General features: G+C 40.4%; 1 protein-coding gene across 1 annotated transcript in view; it reads right to left on the bottom strand.

Annotated features, from left to right (window-relative positions):
• Window positions 1-1,109: 1,109 nt before the first annotated feature.
• The window catches only part of LOC109478083 (partitioning defective 3 homolog), a 61,092-nt gene continuing 44,531 nt past the window's right edge, over window positions 1,110-17,670 (bottom strand). The window contains exons 16-26 of the mRNA XM_019779551.1: window positions 16,679-16,827; window positions 16,263-16,265; window positions 10,697-10,930; window positions 10,055-10,084; window positions 8,807-8,972; window positions 8,278-8,415; window positions 7,459-7,591; window positions 6,518-6,805; window positions 5,955-6,127; window positions 5,028-5,051; window positions 1,110-2,004 (exon numbers count right to left, since the gene is read on the bottom strand). Of these exons, the coding sequence (XP_019635110.1) occupies window positions 1,308-2,004; window positions 5,028-5,051; window positions 5,955-6,127; window positions 6,518-6,805; window positions 7,459-7,591; window positions 8,278-8,415; window positions 8,807-8,972; window positions 10,055-10,084; window positions 10,697-10,930; window positions 16,263-16,265; window positions 16,679-16,827 (2,035 nt within the window). The 3' untranslated portion in view covers window positions 1,110-1,307. The remainder of the gene's footprint in view (window positions 2,005-5,027; window positions 5,052-5,954; window positions 6,128-6,517; window positions 6,806-7,458; window positions 7,592-8,277; window positions 8,416-8,806; window positions 8,973-10,054; window positions 10,085-10,696; window positions 10,931-16,262; window positions 16,266-16,678; window positions 16,828-17,670) is intronic.

The following is a 17,670-nucleotide window of genomic DNA, read 5'->3' as shown; positions in this document are numbered from 1 at the left end:
ATATTTCATCCTTTTTGCCTGCCAGTGATTGAAAGTCCACCTTGACTTGCTACCAATTATCAACTTTGGGTTTTAAAAATTGGGACAATTGGAGTAGAACGTAACAGAATGGAAGTGGTCCAATAGACAGTGACCAAACTGCACTACAACATTCCTGAACTAGTTGTACTAATATCCATTATTGCTGTGGACAATTAATTGTCAATCCTACAACATCATAGCCTTCCACCACACTTAGGCACATCTTGAGTTACAAAATTTTATGAGGGTTTCAGTCACATGGTTTCTGTTTAGGCCTGCAGTTAATATAATTACTATGTTTGATTTGTCAGAGTTAGTTTGGCTACTCTATCTATACCATACACTCTATCAAACCCAAATAACTAACACTTCCTCTTTCTATCCCAATTCCTGTACAGTGTATATATATCTTACATAGTATTCATTCACAAAATAGACTTGTCTTCATAATGCTTGGTCACACATTTGGCGTATCTCACTTCTTTTTCTTTAGTAACATTTCTGACGTTTTGTGTAAAAAAAGCGTCCCTTCTTACTCAGGCACTGGAAATGTCCTGTTATAGAGGGGACCCTAGGTACAGCAGTGTAAGGCACAGCTAGCTTTGTACAACGTTAAGCACCCTTACTGATCATACAAAGAGAAGTACTTCCATATAAATGTCCCCCCCTCTGTAGTCTATCTGAATGGTGTGTACCAACTATGTAAAGTCTGTACCAGGCACAAACTACTTGCTTCATAGGGGTGGTCAGGTTTCTGACAATAGATGCTGGTACCGTACATGCAGTGTGACAAAGTGTGGCCTGCTCTACATTAATCTAACACTAACTGCCACTTGGGTACGTGTATATACAATGGCTGTGTTAGTATTGTAGCTAAGTACAGAGTATTTCGAGCTCCTCGTTTGGTCCTGACCATTTTGATCCCCGTGAGACCAGACAATTTTTTCTTGAAAGATTCTACAGAAAGTGGAAGATAATTGGTGGTTATACAGCAAAATTCCTCATCTTTTTTACTGTAAGAATTCTGTACGTATATCTTTGCCATTCCTAATACATTCCTACTGCTAAGGTATGCTGTCACATTTAGTGCCAGGTTATACCCACAGCAAGGAAAGTTTAAACAAGCTACCATCAATAGAAACACCAATCATCTTTCACTTTGGGAGGATCTCCTAGTCTATAACTTTATCCGACCAAACACAAGTTACACCCAGTTTGGCACGTATGTTTTAACACTTTGCTGATTGTTCTTCCTTCAGAATTCTGTTCGTATCTACAAGTACAAATCAGACACACGCAGCTCGAGAGATGACGACACCCTCGTCTCGAGGGTCGTCTCCCGTCCTGTGCGCTCGTCTTGGCAGCGAGCGGTACCCCTCGGGATGCTTGTCCTGGTAGCTGATGGGCCTGTCGTCGTAGTAGCTATGCCTGTTGTTCTGGTGGCTGGCGTAGTACGCTGCTTGGTTCGCCTGCCTCTCTCTTTCCAGCCGTTCTCTCTCCCACTGCGCGGGCCCGGCCGACCGCGGCCGTACGGGGTAACGTTCTTCTTCTGCGACTCTCGACGCCCCTGCCGACCGTGGTCTATTCTGGTACCTCCTCTCCTCGGGCGATCGGTTGCCATACTGTTGGTGGTTTTGTGGAGGCGGTGGCCTGTCGTAATAGTCTCTCTTGCCGTGGTAGGCAGGCTCCTCCCTTATGGCAGGTACCGGACGTAGCCTGCTGTATGGGTAACCTGCCTCCTGGGGGTGGTAGGGAGGGGGGCCTTCTGCAGGGGGTTCCCGCTGCTGCAGGGGGCGGTAGTAGCTGTGGGGGGCCGTGGGAGGGGGGTGGGCCTGCCTGCGAGGGTCGTCAGCTCCTGGGGTGCGCGGACGGTGAGGGGGGTGCCGGGGGTCTGACGGGGGTTTGGAGTAGTTGTCGTAGTTGTGTGGAGGGTTGGCACGCATCTGGTCGGGGTGGGGGGTCCCCGCCTGGCTCCTACTGGGTCTACGGAGGAGGTTTACAAATAAATAAATAAGTAAACAACAACAATTCCAGCTCTGCTGGCAAGAAGCTACCACCCTCATAGCCGTGATTAATTGTTGATGTTATGGCAACACAAAAGTTATCAATTATGATATAGATCGTGATATGCATGTACATAAACATGTTACATGGTGATATGGGGAAAAGCAATCATCAGAAATTATTCCATTTGACAGATGGAACTCATGTGCAGATTGGCCTGTAGATGATTAATGCATAAAAAGTCTAGATGGGTGAAATTAATACACAAATTAAAATGATTGACAATCATAAACACTTGAAAGCACAATTGTGATCATCAGTGAATGGATCAAGCCACCTTAAATGCTCAAAGCAACAAGCTGTAGAAAAAAATCATTCCACACACAGTTATCGGGTACATGCAGGCATTGATCAATAATAATCTCCAAGCAGATACAAGGGTCAGATTCAGTCTCAGTGTCTTTTGCATGTTTTTGCAACATTTAACAAAAGCCAGTGAGGGCTTAAATAGATTCACTAAATGTTGAGAAAAATGTTGCAAAAACACACCTAGAAGTTTTCCAACTTGTATATGCCAAAGGGCTCTGCTCATGAGATGTCACCAAAACATGAGACTGAGCTGGACCCTTACATTTACTTGGAGAATATATCAGAAAGAGCAGATTATAAGCACTGCAAGCAACAGGGTGAAGTTAAACTGTATAACATGCGGTAAGTACAGCATGCAGATGATTGTCATGACAACCAGGAAACCTCATTCACATCATACAGAGACAGAGTCACAGAATGATAGGTTTTGAGATGAGTTTCATGGTGACTGTCAAGAATAAATACTAAACGTCTGTCCATGTATGATGTAAAATGGTTTCCACAAATCCCAAACAATTGCTAAATCAGGAAGCTGCTCTATTGGGTGTAGAAATCAGTCCCAAATCAGACAAGCAAATCACCACAAAGCCAGCTGGCAGGAGCTAACAGAACTACTGCGTGTGTGCGAAACATCGTTCGTGAAAAGTGTAGCCATTTAAGTGCACTATGTGTCATCACAATTGTATAAAAAAAGGACTTGAAATTCTTGAAGGTACAGAAAGAAACAGAAGCTGGGATCAAATTCCATTCAGTTAAAAACTCTTAAAACTTCTGATCTTGCCAATTTCTAGATTTATTTTTCAGTCTATTGCTTATTCAGCTTCTTTTTTTTTTTACCCTATGGTAATTTTTCAAAACAGTACAAATAGTCAAAACTTTCATTTTGTCATTGAGTCATGTACATGTATATTTTTCTTCCATCGTTTCTGACAGAAAAATAGTGATACTTCTAAAGGTATAGAGCCAGGTAATCGTACATGTACATGTACAACTTGAGCAAGCAAAAGAAACAAGCAGCAGTGCACTTTAAAAGGAAAAATGAAAAAAAAAAGACGCAGTGTGTGATTCAAGTGGACTTCTTTTAAACTGATACAGTACGTGTGATGTGTACTAATTTTCAACTGCTGTGTATACTTCAAACAGTGATACTGACAACTTTATCTGTATGCCCTCCTTCAAAAGGGGCAATCTGTGTCAAACAAAAAACACCGGTAGTTCTATCAGCTTTTACCATTGGCTGCACCGCGGCATTAGCAGCACCCTTAGCCAATCACGGTGAAGTTAACAACCAACCATCCAACCCATGATTTCTCTGAGGTGTAAGGAAGGCAAGCAATGGAACGTGCCAATACCTTAGAAATCTAGTTCGAAATAAGAATATGTTTTGGCAGCGATCGTGTTTCCCGTACCCCTCCTGGAGGGAGACACACAGACACAGACGTGACCCGTCATATTGTGTTGCACAGTCTCTGAGATACGGCGAAAAGTCGCCGCCGCAAATACATAACGTTATATACACACACACAGGGAGAACACAGCATCCAAATGTAAAGTACAACAGTTAAGGAGACATTTATATACAACAGGCAGGCTAGAGAGAGTTAGGCTAAATGTTTTCTAACTTCACAAAGACAAAACATATTACAAACATGCTTTAGTAAGCTTATGGTTCTGTGACATATGTCTAGTACTGATATAATGCATTGAGATTACTAGTAGCTGCAGAAGAGTAAATCATTTCAGAAAATTTGCAATAGTCATTATATTTGGAACATTCATTGCAAGATGAAATACATGCAGCACATGTTAAGCAACATTCAAGGATTGTCTTTAGTACTTTGGCAAAGTTTTCAGCGGTTTTGGGTTGAAATTAAGCTAAGCGGAATAGATGAGAAACTTGTGGAAGAAAGAAAAAGGGTGAAAGCTGAGCAAAAAAAAAACTTTATTGAAAATGTGCTTTTTAGTGCACTATCATAGATGCTTATGATGACTGTACAACAAAATATGAAGGGTCACAAATTGATAATGTTAAAATGTGCAAGTGAACTTGATTTTCCTCCACCCCTATGACATAATGTCAATCAAAGTAACAGTACATGATGCTTGACCATGATTGGTCAATATGTGGTCATGTGACAAACATAAATGACATTGAATTGCAAAATGCTAGATGGTACGGAAAATGAATATGTGTGTGGCATCAAATAAAGAGAGTACATTGTATTAATATGTGTGTACAATATCAAACCACCACAGAATTTCATAAAAAATCATGAACAGTTATATAAAAAGTTATATATCTCAAGTCATTTCTGGTGAAGATTCAAATCTCATACACACTATTCAATGTACATTTACATAAATTTGATTTTAGTATTTTCTAAATAGTTTGTCAGAATAAAATCAAAAGTTCATGATTTTTCTTTTACAAAACCTTCTGTGGTAGAAATGATAATGTAATGTAATCACCCTAGCCTGGATGCCAGACCCATAGCACACTGGGATATTACTTTGGGCCAAGTGTGCTATGGGTCTGGCATCCAGGCTATTAGCATTATCACCCATATTTTCCGACCCATTCGAACAACCGGAGTCCCTTTTTCCCCAGAAACAGAAGAGTGCTGTGTGTTTACCTAGTTTGGTACATAGCTGGCCGGCTACAGGAGGCAGAACAGGACAGATCAGGTCAGAACCGGTTCAAGCCGGATCAATCCGGTATAAAGAAAGACATGGTTGACAAGGCAGAGAAAAAATCATAGCTGCACTCAGAAAACTTAGCATGCAAACTTAACTCATGCAGTCCTAGAGTGTAGTTTACCATACAAATGCACCTTGTAATATGACTTTAAACTTACTATACAACTTCTAGATCATAATAATTATTTTTGGGGTAGGGATTCAAGAAGCCTCAGTAAGTGAAGGTTCATACTTTTGATTCAAACTTGTCATATTCAAAGATGCATTTGAAGAGTCATATGCAAGCATTCATGAAAGGCATGCATAAAGTATGGTGTGTTTGTTTCGTATAGTGTCTCTTCTTCTACATGTACCTAAAGAGTCCAATGAAATGGATTATGAATGTCAAATCATAAAGCTCAAGTCAACAACATGCATCATGCAGACAGTGTATTGAATTTCATACATTCAAGAACATAATTATGTCTTATGTTGTAAAAAGAAGAATGGCATACTTTGTTTTGTACCAGAGTGGAAGAAAGCTTTATGTATGTGTTAATGCACAGTTCAGTTCATTAACTTATGACATGAGATGTATTGAATTTCCTATATTTTGGCCACAAATTTCAAAGAGTATATCATTATGCAAGCTGTTACAATCAACTGCATTTTGGAGTTAGTTTAACTGAACAAATTTGGAATGCGAAATTTGAAATAACAACTTTGCAAATTAATCTTTAACATGCAAAGTTGTCTCCCAACTATAGCAATTTATAAGTTTTTAGAATAGATAACTTGCATTGGCATCCCACATTTGAAACAAACCCAATCTATTCTAGTACATCAGTTGTCAGTACAGCAGTAAGATAACAGGCGAGACTTACCCGTATCCCCTGGGTAGGCTACTGAAGTTCCTGGGTGTGGGGGTGTAGCTGGGGTGCTGGGGAGGGGGTGGGTCCTGTCTCCTGTCCCTGGGCTGGGGTACAGGAGGCTGGTAGTGGGGGTACTTCGCCAGGATGTCTCCCGAATTTCTCCTGCTGGGGTCCTGGCTCATCGCCTGCAAGTAAACATTTTATTTAGCCTTGGTACTTAACCCTTGTCTGCTGGCATTTTTCACACAGTATTTTTCAATAATTTCATAGACCCTGACTTCTTTTGCCCTGCGGTGGCGTAGTTACTTTGCATTTGTTGCGTTCTGCTGTGGTGTAATGCATTGCCCAAGAAATACTGACAAATGGCACTGTCTACATGGATGGTACTGTATGTGGAACCCATATAATATCTATCTATCTATATATGGGCTCTGCAGAACAGGGGTCAAGACAAAGGTAGAAAAGACTTGTGTGTGTATTGTGCTGACAGTATTCGTACCATCCATTTTATCATTATCAGTGTTTCATATGCTTTGTCAGCCGCCTTTCCGAGAACCAAGCTCCATCCTACTGACCTTCCTGACTTCAATACTGCTGTGTCTCCTGTTGTCCTCGTATCTGTTCACCTCGGGACTGCGAGGTCTCCTCCGTGCGACTTCCGGAGGACTCTGCGGCCGTGCGCCGGGTCCCGGCAGCCGTGCGGGCGGACTCTGGGCGCGACCGGCCGGCCCGTATCGCTGCAGCTCCGGACTTCTCGGCCGGCGCGGCTCCGGGTGGGGGTAGCGCGAGGCGTCGGGGGTTTTGGGCCTGCCGGGACCGGTCCCTGGTGATGATTCTTCTCCTCTCCTCTTGGCCTGATACTCCTGTAAGAAGGGACACGAGGAGATTGTTTAGCATGAAAGAAGAAGGAATACCAAAGAGCTGGACAGTTGAAAATTTTGTGGGAAAACAGATATTCAAACCTATTAATTTCCATGAGTAGATTTTTTTGTTACAAAGATGTCTGCTATGTTACTCTTATCAACTGGCCTGATACTCCTGTAAGGACTCAGGGAGATTTTTTAGCATGAAAGTTCATCTGTATTGATTAACAAGAAGAAGAAGACCTTAGAGCTGGTTGAAAATTGAGTCCAATCCTTTTGTTGGAAAACAGATATTCAAACCTACTTCCATGAGTAGATTTTTTTTCTTACGAAGATGTCTAGGGTTACATTACTGTTACCAACTGCTCACAAAATAAGCTTTTCTCTCAGTTTCCTGACAATTTTTGTAAGAAGGATTTTTTTACCAGAAAAACATCCATTTTGACTCAGTAGTTTCCAAGAACAACTGACTGCACTAATTCTAATAAACTATAGTTAGGGCATCTTAACTGGACAGTTGCAATGATACTTGGGGAATATGCAAGGCTTAGGTGACACAATTTGTTTTATGTAATACAAGTAACAACTATCAAACTCCTTGTAAGCTTATGTATTGTACAGGCAGGCAGTTATACCCCCTATAGGACCCCTACCTGTCTGAGCCTGTTCATGCGTTCCTGCATGCGGTCCTGTCTGATCTGAGACATGGACTGTTGCTCCTGCAGCTGCTTCTGTTGTCTCTCCATGGCCTGTTTCCTACGCAGCTCTGCATGCTTCTGCTGGATCCTGCATCAGAAACGAACACAGGCAGGTCAGCAATATGGAAAACGCAGGATTACCGTGTATGATTATCATACAATGAAACCTGTACTACTTTTTTATAATGACATTCATATACAGTCAAAACTGTACTAGTGACCACCTCTGCAAAAGGACTGTGTGGCTACTCCTATACAGTCAAAGAAGGGTATACTAGGGTCACTGATATAGTCGTTGCCAGGCCTTCTACAATTGTTATGCAATAAAGTTCTTCATATGATATGGTCCACTAGGTACTTCTTCTACAGTTCTACATAAGGTCACCTGGACATTGATTGTACACTCAGTCAAACCTGTACTAGTGACCACCTCTGCAAAAGGACTGTCTGGCCACTGATATGTGGTCTGACAGATGTACACTAGGTCCTCCTCTTAATAAAGCTCACCTACCCATGTTACAGGTACCTCAGATTATCCCCCACATTGACCCAAGCACTAACTAGAATCTTGTCTATAGCGTTGACATGTCTACTGTGACCATTTTTGTCAAGTTCCCTGAGTTGTCACTCTACTCTAGACAGGTTTGAAAGAATCATGCATTTTTCAAGGCCAAAGAAGTCCTGCCTTCCATAACTTGGCAGCATTTAAAGAGACCACTGTACACAGGGAACAAAAGCCAGTACAGCTACAGGATGGAAGGAAGTTTCTCTCACCTCTCCTGTTCGTCCTGTGCTGCCCTGTATGCTGCTTCTCTCTCCCTCTCCTGCTTCTCTTGTTCCTTTCTTCTCCTGTCCTCCTCCTCCTTCTGGTTCTCCAGTGCCCTCTCTTCTGCCTTCCTGTGCCTCCCAAATCTGGCAAGAACACAAAAGAAAAACTTTTTAAAAAATATCTCTTTAAGTTTTTTTTTCTATTCCAACATTTACCACAAGACATGGCGACGGCACACTCAACTTATTTTTATGCTGCCACCAACGCAGACAAACGCACAAACAGAAACAGAATACTCCTATAATTCACCCGAGCAAAGTGAGAAAATTTGTGTGAAGTGCTTTACCCAAGGGCACAAGATCGGTGACATGGCAGGATTTGAACAAGGGACCTCTTGGTTCTGAGCTGAAGGCTCTATTGTTTCGCCACACAACCCCAATTTTTAAAACTACTTTTAGGATTAGACATCCACAGACTGAAATGCTAAACTAAAGATGAATAAAACTGAAAATAACATCATCAACTGACTCTTACCTGAACATGGACCCCAGTCCCTTGAACAGTCCTTCCTTTTTCTTCTTCCCGCTTTTCCTAAAACTGGTTTCAGCCAGCACGATGTTGTCTCCGACCAAAGAGGACCGGTTAGATGATGTCTGTTCCTTCCCACTGTGGCTCTCGCTCTCACTGGCACTCTCTTTCACTACGGAGAACAAACCCACAGAGTCTTTACATCTACTGTTTCACAAACACAAGTGAGGATGCAGTACATATGGCAGTTCCTAGGGGGCTGCTTGCTTTGCGTACATCAGGTTTAAGACAGGATTGGATTATGAATTTCAGGTGAAATTTGAAGAATTTGGTTTACAAAAAGGTGAGACAAAACTAAAAGAAACAGGTAGTGTCCACAAATAAAGGATGCTTTTTCTACGGAAAAAATGCATGCCTGAAGACATTAAAATACAATTTGTGGTCCAGAAAAAGATCTATTATTTTTATTCAGATTCAGTGCATCTCTCCATTTGAATTTTTCTTCTGGATTCTAATATTGTATATACACCACAAGTCAATGCAGCAACCTAGGAATACAATAATTGTATCAATGGTTATTGATGTCACCTACTCTATATGCTGTAGCATGCAAAACAGCAACATGTTGCATGCAGAATATCATGATCATCAACAGCACATCTGTAGTAACTGTTACTGTACAAGTCCAACCGCAGACTACCAGGATTAGATGTACCTTCCCAACGTACTAACACAACAGCACAATGACATGCACCACCACCAAGCTTGTGAGTTTCATACAGAAACAGTTTGAGGGGGCTAGGGCAAGTTTGACAATATCTGGTTTATGAAAAATATTAAACACATCTGAGGGGAAAAGGCATGTTCCAACTTTTTCAGAAGTTGTTATGAAAAATAATCATATCTGCCCTCGTCTTCCTCAATATTGTTTCTGTTGTAAAAATGATTGAACAATGCAAAACACAATGAAAGAAACAAACACATTTTCTTTGTATTCTCTGTATGTCTAGATCAACCAAGAAGGAAACAAAACTCAATTTTGAAATTTGACAAATTTGAAACTTGATTTCCACAAATTTGAAAGAGAGTTCAAGATCAGATTCTTTGACAGTTAGAAGACAAAGAGAATACAAAGTTGTAAAACACAAACATTTTTTCCTAACAGTTCTAAACTAGGTTCTACAGCATGCTCTTATTCTGCAAAGTCGCTTTGCCACCTTTGACCCCACATAACGCCACAATAACCATGCTTACTCGAATAGCTTCGTGGCAAGTTTTGATCGGCTGAAAATAACACAAAAGAAGCAGAGAGACGTTTTGAAGATGTGCAAAATACGAGAAATGCAGAAAGGGACATGCTATGAACGTCCCTTCACACATTTCTTTAGTAAATTCATACAACGTGCAACAATGCAATAATAATGCAAAACAAAAAGATGAAATTGTGAAATGGCAAATGACAATAAAATGGTGCAAGAAATTGAAAGTATTAAAAAAACTGGATATGGCATTCATGTGCATGTAGAATCTAGACAAATGCTAAGTTACATCAGATCATTCAAACAAATGCAGTATGGCAACATAAAACATGAAATGAGCATTATACTTCATTACTTACTAGTGACAAGATGAAGAATGGAAATAATGAAATACAGAACAAGTTAAAACAATGAAGCCTGTATGGAATGGTGGACTTAGTCTAATACGTGTATATAGTATCTTTCAACACAAGTCGTGTAAATTGCCTTTCCCAAGCAACATGGCAGGATTCGAACCCGAGACCTCTTGGTTCTGAGCCGAACGCTAGCCATGACCCTACCCAATATCTTTCAACACAGAAAAGATGTTGCATCTACATGTAGGTCTTGATCCCCTGATGAATAACAGGTAACTTACAAGTTTCCATCCTCGGCCTTGCCTTCACGTCTGGCAGTGGCGCTTCGTACGACCTGTCGACGGCCGCACGGAAACTCTCGTTGCACGCGCGCCCTCTGACGGCCTTCACGCGCGGTCGGGCCATGGCGTCGTGGTCCTCTTCTGACACCAGCTCCTGGATGGCCGTCTGTAGACTCTCCAGCGAACTGGACTTTTTCATGCCTAGACTGGGCCCGATGTCTCGTGTAGGGGAGTCTGGGAGGGAGGGAACATTAATCAGTTTAGAAGTGTTTTTTTTAATTTACTTCTGTATGTCTGTACCTTGTACATGCAGGACTTTCCATGCAGTTGAGAAATGACATACAGTCAGACCTGTACAAGTGACCACCTGACCAATTTTGACATCAAGAATCATGTCTATAGTGCTAGTGACTACCAGTCCTGTCCAAATAGACCAGATTTTATCAGTCCCGAGTGGTCTTCTTGGGCAGTTTTGACTGTACCGGTAATTGTCCATCACCAAACGAGAGTTTTCTGCCATTGCCGACATTATGGAGAGCTTGATCCATTCCTTAATGCCTTGCCAAGCATTTGTGCATCTTTTTGCATGCAAAGCAGTGCAGCCATATATTTAAATTATAAGCGGGATCAAGTCAAGTTTGCTGGAAAGAAAAAAAGCGGGGGGTGTTTAAAGCACCTTATCTGCAGAGCAGCCTTCAGAATACAACTACTGTGTGATGCAACTGCAGTGGTCAAAATCCATGGATGTTTTCATCTGACCAGACTCAGTATTTAGCCTGTGTGCTGGACTGTGTAGGCCCTGGCAACAGTCTGGCATCCAGGCTTCTTCTTCTTTCATTTTAAGGCAGCCGCCTTCAACTAGCTAAGGATTCTGCTGTCTTTTTTTGTAGCCAATACGAGATGGGGTTCGCCAGACCTCCATCCAGGAAAGTTGCGTAAAGTGCCTTTCCCAAGGGCACAAGATCGGTGACATGGCAGGGATCGAACCCAGGACCTCTTGGTTCTGAGCTGAATGCTCTGCCGTTATGCTACACAACCCCGACATTACTACTATTTGGTAGGGTATTGTATGCTTTCTGTGTTGATGAATACAAGAGAGTCTATGAGATGCCATCCATGGATGCTGCTCCACACTGTTACATGTCTAACCTAAAGAGTTGTCCTGAGTATCAGCAAGGCTAGGGTCAGTGTGAGAAGTGGGAAGACCTGTGGGGGAAAGTACAAGAGATCATAGGAGGTGAGCATAAACTTAAGTTTTAGCAGTTCACAACTTGGCTCTAAATATTGAAAACTGAATCAAGGAAATAAACATTAATATAGTTTTTATATTGATTCTTTTGGATCTTTTATAGAACATTTTGGGCAGTCAGATATGAGCCAAGTTGTGAGTTTGTTCTGAATAAAGAATGGGAGGGCTACACACAAGTTACTGTTACAGTAGTATCATTGAATATGACAGTCAGTGAGCAAAATAGTTTGGAAATGTTTGCAAGTGTAAAGGAGCTACGTGTATTTATTATAAGATTTGAATATGTATGTCAGTTTTGACTGTACATGTAAAACACCTTTGACACGTACTGTCTTGATCACTTTCAATGCTAATGGAGATCGAAATAAACAAACAAACAAACAAATGCTACTTTAAAGGTTAATGCTGTCATCTGCACAATCTTTCATCTACAGTATTTCCTACACAGTCACTACAGGTGAGTTAAGCAAACCGTTTAGCAAAGAGTTATAGTTCCTTACCTAGATTAGACAGGTTGGTTTTGCTCATAATCGAGTCAGCAGAGTTGGTGCGAACCAGCTGGCCTGGGCTGTCATCTCCCACTGGACTGGTCAGGCCGCCAAAGGCTGGGGAAACATGGGAAAAATGTTAGAAACATCACCTAATACATGTTAAAGAACCCACCACACTTATTGATAAGAGAAGGGGTGGCATTAGTACATAGTTTTCGTTAGATGTTTGGTCAACATTGCATAAGAATTTTCCTATGGCTAAACACATTTTCTCTCGTTCTTACAGTTCGATGAGGTGTTTTTTGAGACGAAGGAGCTTACTAGTAAATAAGACATTCTGCCGAAATGCTATGGCAGCTATGCACAATACATTGCTGGCTTCTTGCAGGCACAGTACAAATGGCAGACCTGAATCTAAATCTAAATCTCAATCTTATCATTGCTTGAGATGCCACATTGCAAACCACTGCCAGCTTTAGATGTAGTACATGTACATACTTCCAGTGCGCCCAGATGGATTTGTCAAAAGAGTGACATGATTAATTTCACATGTCAATCAACTTCTAACCAAACAGATTCCAGTGTCAATCTTAGAAAAACACTCACCACTCATTTGCATACCACAACAAAACGAGAAAAATTTCTCTATGATGTTTTCCAGAAAGCTATTTCTCGGGCTGATGAAAACATTTATAACTATAACTGTTGAAAAATATTACGCATCTGCGAATATCTCTCAAATGTTTAAACTATTTCAGGAAATTATTTAAGCATTTTGGACAACAATGCATACTTATTTCAATGCAGATGTAATCAGCTTAATGTACCTAACATTTACCACAGACAGACCTCATTAAAACACAGCCTAATAATAGACACTAAGTACACAAAATGTATTGGTTACAATTGAAAGCATTCTAAAACAATTCTTACTACTAGCTGTGAAGAACTACAAGCAGAAAGATTATCAATCTTTTTAGACAGAAGGAATGGTTTTTGACAATAATACTACAGCCTTTCAAAACAAGTTACTTCAAAAAGTAGCTGTCCCCTTTGTCTTTAGATAAAAATTCTAGGGCCATTTTACGTCAATATGTTTACATCACTTGTATACAGGCCATGCCTCATTTCCAAAGACTTTCAGCTATTTGTCAGCAATGCCCTGCATGGAAATGCTGCATCTGAGGCACTGTCTCTCGTGAGCCAAATTCTAAATCCACCAATTTGTGGCTATCAAATCATAAAAACCTACCTTAGGCACAAGAAAAGCACACACAGTATCCTGCTTCAGTTTAGTCCCCTTTGCTCCTTCAGACAATTACACAAAACACTACATAACAATCCCTTTTGGCATTCTTGGCAGCTTTTTTTTGATCCAACACAAATGAGGACTGAGCATAGCACTAAATTTGGGGCCCTACATGCCCCTGGTTTAGGAGACAGTCCCTTGTGGATAGCTCCTCCCTCCCAGCATGTCATCCCCCTGACAATCTGTTCTGCACCTGTTCAAGTGTTGACAGCTCAATAACATCCCTATCTCTCACAATGGTTCAGTCTGAAACCAGGTCACACTGTGGTCTTTCGGAAGGTGCCACCTTTAAAAAGGGGTGGCTACTTTGGTAAATTGTTGATGGGTAGGAAGTAGGTTTTGATGGATGGCGAAAAAATGTGAGAAACTTGAGGCTCTCAGAGGGGGGCACAGTGTCAAGCCTGCTATCTTACCATGAGTTACATCAGGTCAAAAGGTTAGAGTAGGGCACCTTCTGGGCTCTGGCCATCATTTCAATAGTACTAACATGCTACTTGACACTTAAGTTACAGCAAAAATGGTAAAAAGTGCCAAATTGGGTAAATAATTTGTTGTTAGATGTTCAATGACATACATGCACATATGGGCAATCTAGAACTTGAACTACGAAAATCCATGGCTCTCTAACTCCTCTGGAATATTATTCACACCATTTTACCAGTTATATCTATTATTTTTTCGGCAAGCAGCGGTATAATCAACGACTGGATATGACTAAGCAAAAGTCTAATGTAGACTAATTGACACCTAGACAGAATTCACTTGTTAACTTATTCATTGTTTGAAAAAAAAAATGGGTGGTCCTTTTAGTTCTTATGAATTTTGTTGTTGTTGTTTATATATATAAACAAACAGGCTTGCTTGAGTAAACAGTAGAATGATGTATGAGAATTATGCGAGAAAAAAGTGTTGACATGTGCAGTTGCTGCAAAGCTGCAAATACATGTAGAGGAGTTTCCAGAATTCCCTGAAATTCCAGCACAGGCCTTTACAACTCAGTAGAAAGTGCAGTATTGCTGATATGATAAACAGGCTATGCACCTGTCTTGTGTACACAGTGTGAGTGGGTCCTCATTTAACCTTTGGTCCTCTTTGAACAGTGCTTTTCTAGGTCAATTGGAATTGTACATGTACTACATGATGTAGCTTTACACTACACAGCAATTTAGTTTTTGACTACAACTCAATCAAGCTTTGTTTGAAAATTTAAACCTGTTTCCCTTTATGCTTAGCCAAGGACGTTATATCACATGGGCTTATCAACCATACAATACGCAAATTGCTACCTGTCATATTACGCTACATACAATTACATTCTCAATGAAAATTTTGGCTCTCTAACCATTCATAATTCATGATACATGTACCTGGTATATCGTAAAATGAGGACAATGTGCAGTGGATACTGTATCTTGGATAATAAATGCAGCATTTCATGTAGCTCTGAAGGCCAGAAGACAGAGGGTACCGTAAATTGTAAAATATCAGCAGTGGTTTTACGTTCATGGATTTTGTAGCAAATGTAAAGTCTTGTGGCTGTGCAGGAATTCAAAGTTCAGGGAAGTTACACAGTGTAGTGTGTACAAGCATAGAAATTTCAATTGCCTTAAACACCGACAGTACTGGTATGGGAAGCGAAAGACAAGAGCCCAATCACACTGTTTGCATACAGCAGGTGTAACACTCAATCCACATACCATGGTATCTACAACAATTATATGTCTTCAAAGTTTTAGCTTCAATTTGTGTGACTTTCAACTAAAAAACAAGCACATTTAGCTACAGTTTAATTCTCAAAAAATCATCTAGAAGACATATTTTTGCAACATTTTTCACACCATAATTTGAAGCACCCAGTACATTCACAAGAGACTTGGATAAAGAACTATTGAGCACATCTGCAACTGAAGTGCATTCCTGACTTAGAAATTACCTCTTGAAGAGCCTACTGGCACAGAAGGACCTACCATACATAACAAGAACAAGGTCTACGATCTACCATCATAACATTTCTAAGAATTCCATCCTACATACTTTGAAAAGCAAAACACAGATGCCAACATACATTGAAAATACAACAAAAACTACTAAAGTACAAGCACAAAAAAGGTAGAATTTCTCACCTTTCTGCTGTTGTGCAAGGTTGGATGGCAGGTCTGTATCATCTGTTGCAATAAAACGATGCACTTCAGTTGTACGTACAGTATAGAATTTATGCATGGTATTGTATATACACAGTACACTGTGACTGGATCACAATGGGCACAATATATCTGCTGTGCATTATCAATGATGGCTGAGGACAATGGGAACAATAACATTGTAAGTTGGGTAAATATTCATTACATAAATGGAATTGGTATTTAATTTTCATCTCCCAAAGGAAATAAAACCTTTTGATAGAAAAAATTATTGGATTGCAGATGTTTCTCCATTTATTTTTTTTTCGTTTTGACATGCCTACATGCCCATATAATTACTACTGATAATAATATTCATGTAGTGCAATTATACTACTCCCTTTCTATGGCATAGGTCAAAAAGGTATTGGAAGGTGGATCCTTTCTCTCTTTTTCCTGCCTTGTACCTCCCTAGCTAAAGTCAGGCACCCATTTAACTATGGTTTTACGCTATGGTGGAGTGAGGAAAGTCGTGTTAAGTGCCTTTCCCAAGGACACAATGTCTAGCCAGGAACACCAGGGATCGATCAGGTGTCCACTAGCCTTACCACTTGGCTATTTATCTGCTGTGGACTTAATGTGATTATAAATGTGTGAGACACCTTATTTTATATGTTGCTGTAATGTTTTGCCACGTCTTGTCAGCAGGGCAAGCCTTTTGTAATAGCCACTGGCCTGTTGGGCTGCCCTGGCTGTGAGGATTGAACAGCCAAACCAATAAATAAAAACTAAATAAAAATGTGCGAAACTCACCCAGATCCATGCTCTTGGTTTTGTGCTGTCTCTTCTGGTAGATGTCTGTTTGTTTAGCATCCTTCACGCCGCGGTGTCTCTCCGACATGCTCTGCCTGCCGAAGCCGTCCCTGGTGAAGGGAATACCCACATCATCAGGCCCCGGGCTTCTGAAACATCAGAAGGTATCGCCCCATTACTCTTTTATCTTTGCAAAATTTTGCTTAGATTTTGTAATATTTCTGCTTAAGTTAGAGGAAAAATGTGATACTGAAAGTCACAAGCTTCTAAAGCATCAGAAGGTATCGCCCCATTACTGCTTTACATTCTTTGTGAAATTTTGCTTAAAGTTTGTAATATTTCTGCTTAAGTTAGAGGAAAAATGTGATACTGAAAGTCACAAGCTTCTAAAGCATCAGAAGGTATCGCCCCATTACTGTTCTACGTTCTTTGTGAAATTTTGCTTATATTTTGTAATTTCTGTGCTTTGAGGAAAAATATGGTACTGTTAAAGGCTTCTATAACATCAGGAGATATCGCCCCATTACTGTTCTATGTTATATGTTCTTTATGAAATTTGTAATTTTTTGCTCAGAAGAAAAATATGGTACTGAAAGTCGCAGTCGCAGAAGCATAAGAAAATATTGCCCATTTACAGTTTTATGTTCTTTGCAAGATTTTGATTACATTTTGTAATTTCCTTGCTCAGAAAGAAAATATGGTACTGAAAGTTACAGCCAATATCTTGCTTTTAAAGGCATGTGTGCAGGTAGGGAATGGTAGCAAGGTACAACAGTCATTCTCAAATGAGGTTTTTCAAGTAAGCAGTAGTAGAATGCAGCTTTGCTATAGATTAGATTTTCAGCCAGGCATATCAGGACAGAACCTTCAAAATCACCCAATGTTTATTTTCTTATTTTTTTTAACAAGTTTTGAGGACAATCAGAACATAAGACATATTTTATAATGTCATGTTCACTAAAATGTTCAGAATGTTCAATTTTATAGCAGGT

The sequence above is a fragment of the Branchiostoma belcheri genome, unplaced genomic scaffold, assembly GCF_001625305.1.
Source record: "Branchiostoma belcheri isolate BF01 breed outbred unplaced genomic scaffold, Haploidv18h27 scaffold42, whole genome shotgun sequence".
Classification (NCBI taxonomy): domain Eukaryota; kingdom Metazoa; phylum Chordata; class Leptocardii; order Amphioxiformes; family Branchiostomatidae; genus Branchiostoma; species Branchiostoma belcheri.
This window is presented reverse-complemented; position numbering and strand designations above follow the sequence as displayed.